Below are 9,936 nucleotides of genomic sequence, written 5' to 3'. Positions count from 1 at the left end.
TTATGCACAGAGCATTTATTTTATATTATTTTATTGCCTTGATATTCTGGATGATGTGGCTGTGTGGAAGGGCTCTCAGATGTTTGTAACTGGAGACTGCCTGTACTGGCAATTTTGAATTGGGCAGACTGAAAAACTGAGGGTGCAACTCAGAGATTTTTTGGTCAAGGCGAGGTTTGTGAGGGACTCCTTGAGGGATGGAGAGAGAAAGGCGGGGAGGTGCCTCGAACTGCCTCCCCGTCTCCCTCCTTGGGCGCGTGGGCGGGGAACGCAGCGCGCGCCTTTTCCTCCCCCCCCCCCCCTCCTCCTCTCCAAAGCCAAAGCAAGGCTTTCTGATTCCGGCGCGCGCGAGGGAGGGGGGGGGGGGGGAGAAGGTGCTTCTCCGTCACGCGACGAAGGGGAGGGGGCGAGGAGAAGGGGGAGAAAGAGGAGGAAGATCCTAGCGTGACGTCAGCAGGGAACTCCCCGTCGTCGAAGGCAGGGGGAATCCTGAGGCGGGTCTGACGCCTTTTGCCTCCCCTTCGAGGCTGAAGTGGGCTTGGCTTGAGGCAGAGGAGGAGAGCGAGGAGGAGGAGAGCGAGGCTGAAGCGGCACAGACTCCGACGGCGGGCAGCGCGCCTCTTCTTCGGCAATGAAGAGCCTCCCCAGCGCCGGCGCCTTGCCGCCTCCCCGGCTAATCTAAGCCCATGCCATGCTGCTGCCGCTGCTGCCGGCGCTGCTGGCCGCCCTGGCGCCCTCCCTGGAGCCCGAGGAGACCCCGACGCCGCCGCTGCTGCCCGTGAACTCCTCGGCGCCCTTTGCCAGCCAGGCGGCGTTGCCCACCCCGGGGGCGAGGGAGAGGGCCACGCCCCTCCCTCCTCCTCCCCCTCCCCTCCGAGAGGACCCTCCTTGCAACATCAGCGTCCAGCGCCAGATGCTCAGCTCGCTCCTCGTCCGCTGGAGCCCGCTCGCTTTGGCCGCCCAGTGCGACTTGGTCCTCTTTTCCACCGGAGGAGGGGGAGGGGGAGGCGGAGGGGGAGGAGGAGGAGGAGGCGGGGGTCGCGCCTTCTTCTCGGCCGCCTTTCCCCGCGTGGGGCCCCCTCCTCTCCTCATCGAGCACCTCGGCTTGGCAGCTGGCGGCGTCCAGCAAGAGCTGCGCCTCTGCGTGGGCTGCAGCTGGGCCCGAGGGCGGCGCGTGGGGCGCCTCCGCCCGGCTGCTTCACCTCCTTCTTCTTCTTCGGCGGCCCTCTTCTCGTCCTCGCCTCCCCTTCCCCCGGAGCAGCCCCCCGCCACCGCCCCCTGGCAGCAAGGCGAGCGCCTCCACTTCTGCTGCCTGGACTTCAGCCTGGAGGAGCTCAAGGGGGACCCCGGGTGGCGCCTCAACCGCAAGCCCATCGAGTCCACCCTCGTGGCTTGCTTCATGACGCTGGTCATCATCGTCTGGAGCGTGGCCGCCCTCATCTGGCCCGTGCCCATCATCGCCGGCTTCCTGCCCAACGGCATGGAGCAGAGGAGGGGCGCCAACGCCGCCGCCGGGCCCGGGACCAACAACCACGCCACAGCCGGAGGAGCAGCAGCAGCAGGAGGAGGAGGAGGAGGCGGAGGAGCCAACGTCGCCGCCGCCGGAGGAGTAGTCCCCAAGTGAGCCCTCGCGCCTTCCTGGCCTGGCATCCCGTTCCCAGCCCTGTTGGACGTGGAGAGCCTCCTCAATCTCTCTCTGGGTCCCATCCCTGGACATGGAGAGCCATATCCCCCTTGTCAGTCTTTCTTGAGTCCCATGCCTGTTGGAAATACATATCCTTATCCCCCTCAATCTCTCTCTTGAGTCCCATCCCTGTTGGACGTGGAGAGCCCCCTCGATCTCTCTCTGGGTCCCATCCCTGTTGGAAATAGTGTAGATAGCCTTACCCCCCTCCTCAATCTCTCTCTAGGACCCATCCCTGTTGGACATGGAGAGCCTTAAACTCCTCAATCTCTCTCTGGGTCCCATTCCTGTTGGAAATAGATAGCCTTATTCCTATCCTCAATCTCTCTCTGGGTCCCATTCCTGTTGGACGTTGAGAGCCTTATTCTCCTCCATCTCTCTCTGGGTCCCATCCCTGTTGGAAATAGATAGCCTTATTCCTATCCTCAATCTCTCTCTGGGTCCCATTCCTGTTGGACGTGGAGATCCTTAATCTTCTCAATCTCTCTCTGGGTCCCATCCCTGTTGGAGGTGGAGAACCTCCTCAATCTCTTTCTGGGTCCCATCCCTGTTGGACTTGGAGAGCTTCCTCAATCTCTCTCTGGGTCCCATCCCTGGACATGGAGAGCCTTATCCCTCTCGTCAGTCTTTCTCTGGGTCCCATCCCTGTTGGACGTTGAGAGCCCCCTGAATTTCTCTCTGGGTCCCATTCCTGTTGGACGTGGAGAGCCTTATTCTCCTCAATCTCTCTCTGGGTCCCATCCCTGTTGAAAATAGATAGCCTTACCCCACTCCTCAATCTCTCCATGAGATTGAGGTCCCATCCCTTTTGGACGTGGAGAACCTCCTCAATCGCTCTCTGGGTCCCATCCCTGCTGGAAATAGTTAGCCTTACCCCCTTCTTCAATCTCTCTCTGGTTCCCATCCCTTTTGGACTTGGAGAGCCTCCTCAATCTTTCCCTGGGTCCCATTCCTGTTGGAAATAGATAGCCTTATTCCTATCCTCAATCTCTCATTGGGTCCCATCCCTGTTGGACATGGAGAGCCTTATCCCCCTCCTCAATCTTTCTCTGGGTCCCATCCCTGTTGGAAATAGATAGCCTTATCCCCCTCCTCAATCTCTCTGGGTCCCATCCCTGTTGGAAATGGATAGCCTTATCCCCTTCCTCAATCTCTCTCTGGATCCCATCCCTGTTGGAGAGCCCCCTCAATCTCTCTGGGTCCCATCCCTGTTGGACGTGGAGAGCCTCCTCAATCTCTCTGGGTCCCATCCCTGTTGGAAATAGCCTTACCCCCTTCCTCCATCTCTCTCTGGGTCCCATCCCTGTTGGACTTGGAGAGCCTCCTCAATCTCTCTCTAGGTCCCATCCCTGTTGGAAATAGATAGCCTTACCCCACTCCCCAATCTCTCCATGAGATTGAGGTCCCATCCCTGTTGGACGTGAGAACCTCCTCAATCGCTCTCTGGGTCCCATCCCTGCTGAAAATAGTTAGCCTTACCCCCTTCCTCAATCTCTCTCTGGGTCCCATCCCTGCTGGACTTGGAGAGCCTCCTCAATCTCACTGAGTCCCATCCCTGTTGGAAATAGATAGCCTTATCCCTCCTCAATCTCTCTCTAGGTCCCATCCCTGTTGGACGTTGAGAGCTTCCTCAATCTCTCTCTGGATCCCATTCCTGTTGGATGTGGAGAGCCTTAGTCTTCTCAATCTCTCTCTGGGTCCCATCCCTGTTGGAGGTGGAGAACCTCCTCAATCTCTCTCTGGTCCCATCCCTGTTGGACGTGGAGAGCTTCCTCAATCTCTCTCTGGGTCCCATCCTTGTTGGACATGGAGAACTTCCTCACTCTCTCTCTCTGAGTCCCATCCCTGTTGGACATGGAGAGCCTCCTCAATCTCTCTCTGAGTCCCATCCCTGTTGGAGGTGGAGAACCTCCTCAATCTCTCTCTGGTCCCATCCCTGTTGGACGTGGAGAGCTTCCTCAATCTCTCTCTGGGTCCCATCCTTGTTGGACATGGAGAACTTCCTCACTCTCTCTCTCTGAGTCCCATCCCTGTTGGACATGGAGAGTCTCCTCAATCTCTCTCTGAGTCCCATCCCTGTTGGACATGGAGAGTCTCCTCAATCTCTCTCTGGGTCCCATTCCTGTTGGACATGGAGAGCCTCCTCGGTCTCTGTCTGGGTTCCATCCCTGTTGGAAATAGATAGCCTTACCCCCCTCCTCAATCTCTCTCTGGGTCCCATCCCTGTTGGACGTGAAGAACTTTATCCCCCCCCCCCCTTCAATCTCTCTCTGGGTCCTATTCCTGTTGGATGTGGAGAGCAGTCTCCTCAATCTCTCTCTGGGTCCCATCCCTGTTGGACGTCGCTGGCCTCATTCAAAGCCTCTGGGTTGCTGTGAGTTCTCCAAGCTGTATGGCCATGTTCCAGAAGCATTCATTCCTGACGTTTCACCCACATCTATGGCAGGCATCCTCAGAGGTTGTAAGATCTGTTGGAAAAACCGCATTGAGTCACCTAATTAGGTTGAGAAACGCGGTATAGAAATAAAGCAAATAAATAAATAAATATACTAGACAACGGAGGTTTATATTTCTGTGGGATAATGTCCAGGGTAGGGGAAAGAACACTTGTCTGATTCAGGCAATTGTGAATGTTGCCATTGATAATCTTGATTAGCATTGAATAGCCTTGCAGCTATTCCATTCCAGAGAGCAGGGTGAGCTCCTGCTGTTAGCTTCAGCTACTTCCAACCTAGCAGTTCAAAAACATGCAAATGTGAGTAGATCAATAGGTACCACTCTGGTGGGAAAGTAACAGTGCTCCATGCACTTATGGAGATGAGCACCAACCCCTAGAGTCGGAGAAGACTAGGCAATGTCAGGGGAAATTTTTTACCTTTACCTTAGCCTTGCAGCTTCAAAGCCTGGCTGCTTCCTGTCTGGGGGAATCCTTTGTTTGGGGGTGTTAGCTGGCCCTGACTGTTTCAGATCAGGAATTCCCGTGTTATTTGAGTGGACAGTAAATAAAGTAAATAAAACTATTAGGACAGTAAATAAAGAGGAACAGTGGTCCATGGACTATCATTTTGAGTAGCGTTGGCTTAAACTGCAAACAACAGTATAAATTAGGTTGCTGTGAGTTTTCCGGGCTGTATGTCAATGTTTCAGTAGCATTCTCTCCTGATGTTTCACCCGCAGGCATCCTCAGAGGTTGTGAAGTATATTGGAAACTAGACAGCAGAAGTTTATACTGTATATCTGCATAATGTCCAGGGTGGGAGAAAGAACTCTTATCTGCTTGAGGCAAGTCTGAATGTTGCAATTGGCCACACCGATTAGCGTTGAATGGCTTGCAGCTTCAAAGCCTGGCTGCTTCCTGCCTGTGGGAATCCTTTGTTTCGAGGTGTTAGCTGGCCCTGATTGATTCTTGTTTGGATTTCCCCTGTGTTTTGAGCGTTGCCCTTTATTTACTGTCCTGATTTTAGAGTTTTTTAAACCGGTAGTCAGATTTTGTTCATTATCACGGTTTCCTCCTTTCTGTGTACTCAAATAATATGCTGTGTCCAGGTTGGTTCATGATAGAATAATAGAGTTGGAAGAGACCTCATGTGCCATTCTGTCCAACCCCCTGCCAAGAAGCATGAAACACTCTGAGGCAGAGAGTTCCACTGCTGAAGAGCCCTGACAGTCAGAAAGTTCTTCCTACTTTCAGGTGGAATCTCCTTTCTTGTAGTTTGAAGCCATTGTTCCTAGTCTCCAGGGCAGCAGAAAACAAGCTTGCTCCCTCCTTCCTATGACTTCTCATCACGTATTTATAAATGGCCATTATATCTCCTCTCAGCTTTCTCTTCTGCAGGCTAAACATGCCCAGCTCTTTAAGCTGCTCCTCATAGGGCTTGTTCTCTGGACCCTTGATCGTTTTAGTCACCCTCCTCTGGACACATTCCAGCTTGTCAACATCTCCCTTCAGTTGTGGTGCCACAGTATTCCAGGTGTAGTCTGACCAAGTCCAAATAGAGGGGTAGCATGACTTCCCTGGATTTAGTCACTGTACTCCGATTTATGCAGGCCAAAATCCAATTGGCCTTTTTAGCTGCCGCATGACATTGTTGGGTCATGTTTAACTTGTCTACGAGGACCCCAAGATCTTTTTCACATGTACTACTGCCGAGCCAGGTGTCCCTCATTCTGTATCGTTGCATTTCATTTTTTCTGTGTATGTGGAATATCTTGCATTTGTCCCTGTTGAACTTCATTTTGTTAATTTTGGCCCATCTCTCTAATCTGTTAAGGTCGTTTTGAATTCGGCTTCTGTCTTCTGGAGTATTAGCTATCCCTCCCAATGTGGTGTCATCTGCAAACTTGATGATAATTCCTTTACTTTTTTGAGCATTGTTCTTTATTTACTGTCCTGATTTTGGAGGATTTTTTAAATATTGGTAGCCAGATGTTGTTCATTTTCGTGGTTTCCTCCTTTATGTTGAAATTGTCTACATGCTTGTGGATTTCAATGGCGTCTCAGTGTAGTCTGACATGGTAGTTGTTAGAGTAGCCCAGCATTTCTGTGTTCTTAAATATTATGTTGTGTCCAGGTTGGTGCAACAAGTACTCTGCTATGGCTGACTTCTCAGGTTGAATTAGTCTGCCATGCCTTTCATGTTCCTTGATTTGTGTTTCGGCATTGCGCTTGTGTTTGAAGCTGCAAGGCCATTCAGTGCTAATCAAGGTGGTCAATTGTAACGTTCACACTTACCTCAAGCAGATAAAAGTTCTTTCTCTCACCCTGGACATTCCACAAATATATAAACCTCACTTGCCTAGTTTCCAACAGATCTCACAACCTCTGAGGATGCCTGCCGTAGATGTGGGCGAAACATCAGGAGAGAACATGGCCATATAGCCCGGAAAACTCACAGCAACCCAGTCATTCTGACCATGAAAGTTTTTGACAACACATTGAACACCTCCTCATTCTCTTTCTCTCTTCCCTTATTCTGCAGAGGATCACCTTAAAGCACATGTGTCATGCCATGTCACCCCCCCAGATGCTGGACTGCCACTCCTGTCTTTCTCATCAGTAAACATCATGACCAGAGCTGATGGAAATTGGGATACAGGCACATCAGGAAGGCAACAAGACTTGGATCTAGCTACGAGGCTTGTGGATATGACACCTGCCTTTGAAATCCCCTTTAACCTTTACCCCAACTTCAGAGGCACAAGTGCTGTTGGACGAAATCCCTATTATCCCCAGTCCGAGTGTCATTCATCTGAATTAGGTAAAGAACTAAAGAGTGCCAACTTTTGTAGTTGGCCCTCTGTTATTCTCTGTCCAAGGAACTGACAGCCCTTTGAAGACAACCATAAGGTGGCCCTCGATGAAAATGAATTTGATTCTCTGGAAGCTTCTTGGACTTCTTTCTCTCCTAATCATATCCGGGTCTCATCCCTGTTGGATGTGGCAGGCCTTATTAAAAGCTTCCTCACTCTCTTTCCCTCTTCCCTTATTCTGCATAGGATCACCTTAAAGCACATGTATCATGTTATGTGGCCCTCCAGATGCTGGACTACCACTCCTGTATTTCTCATCATTAGACGTCATGACCAGAGCTGATGGGAGTTGGGATACAGTCATATCAGGAAGGCGACAAGGCTTGTGGATATGACACATATCTTTGAAATGTCCTTTAAACTTTTCCCCACAAGTGCTCTAGAGACTTCTTGGACTTCTTCCTCTCCTGATCGCGTCCAGGTCCCATCCCTGTTGGACGTGGCGGACATCCCTGTTGGACGTGGCTTTATTAAAAGCCTCCTCACTCTCTTTCCCTCTTCCCTTATTCTGCAGAGGATCACCTTAAAGCACATGTATCATGTTATGTGGCCCTCCAGATGCTGGACTACCACTCCTTTATTCCTCATCATTAGATGTCATGACCAGAGCTGATGGGAGTTGGGATACAGTCATATCAGGAAGGCGACACAGCCGTGGATATGATGCCTGCCTTCAAAATGCCCTTTAAGCTTTTTCCCAAACTCAGAACCACAAGTGCTGTTGGGTGGCAATCCCCATTGTCTCATGTGTCATTCAGTAACATCTGGATTGAGTAAAGAGCTAAAGAGCACAAACTTTTATAGTTGGCCTTCTGTTATTCTCAATCGGAGGAATTGACAGCCCTTTGAAGGCAACTATAAGGAGACCCTTGATGAAAATGAGCTCTGCTCCAGACTCCAGAGCCTTCACGGACTTCTTCCTCTCCTGATCAAATCTGGGTTCCGGCCTTATTGAACTTGCAGGGCCTTCTTCCCCTGCTCTCTCTCTCTCCTTTTTTCCCTTGGTGACACTTCTATTTTGCAGAGGATCCTCCTTAAAGCCATCTTCAAAGCTTGGATTTCGGTCGAGCTGGATGGGTTTCTTGCCAGCGGAGGGAAATCCAACACATCCCTGCCTTTCGTTTAGATAGACCGTACTGTAGTTCTCATGTGCGCCAATTCAAACCTGGAAAAAAAAAGATGACCAAAACCTGTGTTATTTGCTTTACATATATTTACATATATTTATATGTAAAAAAACAAAACTCTTTTCAGTCGATATTTTAGTAAAGACCGCACACCCATAGAGCCAGTGCACTTTGCCGTAGTTGTAAGTCAGAGTGCTTCTTTGTATACCAATAACAGATTTTTATTTACGGAAAGAGGAACCTTTTTTTCGGGCAGGGTTTTAAATTTGCTAACACAGTATATATAGATATATAAATAGATCTATTGTTCTCGGAGAATCCCTGGACATCACTCTTTTACAGTATGTGTGTGTTTCTTATTAGAGATATTGTGTGGTTACTTCTGTAAGTCTCTTAGATTGTTAATACAGATATTTTTTTGCTTTAGTGTCCAGACTTTGCTTTGTCTGTTTTTCCCAGCGTGCTTTCTCAAGGCTGTGTAGATTAGTTCTAGGTAGGAATTGAGATTTAAGACATATTTTCACACCTATGGACACACCATAATCGTCCCACAGTGCTGTCAGATGTCTTCAATTGACTTCAGCTTCTGTTTTGTTAACTCATTCAAAGGGTGAGATTGAATATTTAAGCCTTGTGGCCTGTTGATTCTCTTTTACCTCAAGATAAGTAATCTGTGTTGTTCGTTGTGTGTCTTCAAGCCATTTCCACCCTATGGTGATCCTAAGGTGAAGTTGGCAAGATTTGTTCAGAGGGGAGTTGCCTACCTTTGAGGCTGAGAGAATGTAACTTGCCCAAGGTCAGCCAATGACTTTCCACGTCCAAGCTGAGATTGAACCCCATTCACCAGAGTCATAGTCTAACTCTCAAACAAGCTGTCTCAACAGATAATGTGCCTTCAAGTAGCCTGTTGACCTATGTTAACCCCACAAATTTCCTAGTTTTGACTCAGGCAAGGAATACTTAGGTGGTTTTACCAGTTCCTTCCTCTGAAATATAGTACCTGATATTTGATGGCAGTCTCCCATCCCAGTAGTAACCAGAACTGATGCTGATGAGCTTTTAAATTCAGTCAGGATCTGGTGCTTTCAGGGTATTTAGTAGCACACTATAAACAAAAGCAGGATGACATCTCTGGCATAATGTTATGATGTACGGTGATGCATTACTGACAAAGTTTAAAAAAACCCAATGTCTCATTCCATCTTGATATGAAATATTCATTCAGAGTTTCAGTGAAAAGCTCAGGTGGAATTTATTTGCAACTGAATCTATGTATCGTAGCTTCATGTCTCATATTCTGAATGTTCAATTTCATTTAGGAAACGAGTGAGAAGTGAGAACGCAACGGTGATACAAGACAATTCACTATTAGGAAAGGGTGATACAATTTGTTTACTCGAGGTGGTTCTCTAAATGATCAACTATAGCATTTGCTGTGTTGGCTGAGTCTATCAATGCAGCCACAATATAGAGGAGTACAGTCTTTATTGTAACTACATTGATATATATGAGCAGTTTTCACCTCCACCAGGAGAACATTTTTTGTAAAAGATATAAACCTTAATTGGGTGCCAAAGAGCAAGCTGCTCCCCAAAACCTATTCATTATAGCTAGGGTATCTCACAACAATATATTGCTTCTGGGAACATTAATCTCTCCCTCAGCTCCTCTACAGTTAGACTCATAGGTAAGATTGAAAGATGGGATGAGAGGAGATAGTGGCAAATGAAGTAATCAGTGCTGCTAGTTAAAAGCCCCAGTAGTTAAAATCTGGGTGAATTCACATTGTAGAACGAATGCTATTTGACACCACTT

At 49.0% G+C, this 9,936-nt stretch overlaps 1 protein-coding gene across 1 annotated transcript; it reads left to right on the top strand.

The window, feature by feature from the left end:
* Positions 1-397: 397 nt before the first annotated feature.
* TMEM158 (transmembrane protein 158) lies at positions 398-8,547 on the top strand. The gene is made up of 2 exons (XM_067470205.1): positions 398-1,620; positions 6,664-8,547. The coding sequence occupies exons 1-2, from the start codon at positions 692-694 to the stop codon at positions 6,674-6,676; spliced, it is 942 nt and encodes a 313-aa protein (XP_067326306.1). The 5' UTR covers positions 398-691; the 3' UTR covers positions 6,677-8,547.
* Positions 8,548-9,936: the final 1,389 nt, after the last annotated feature.

Source organism: Anolis sagrei, chromosome 6 (assembly GCF_037176765.1).
Source record: "Anolis sagrei isolate rAnoSag1 chromosome 6, rAnoSag1.mat, whole genome shotgun sequence".
Taxonomy (NCBI): domain Eukaryota; kingdom Metazoa; phylum Chordata; class Lepidosauria; order Squamata; family Dactyloidae; genus Anolis; species Anolis sagrei.
This window is presented reverse-complemented; position numbering and strand designations above follow the sequence as displayed.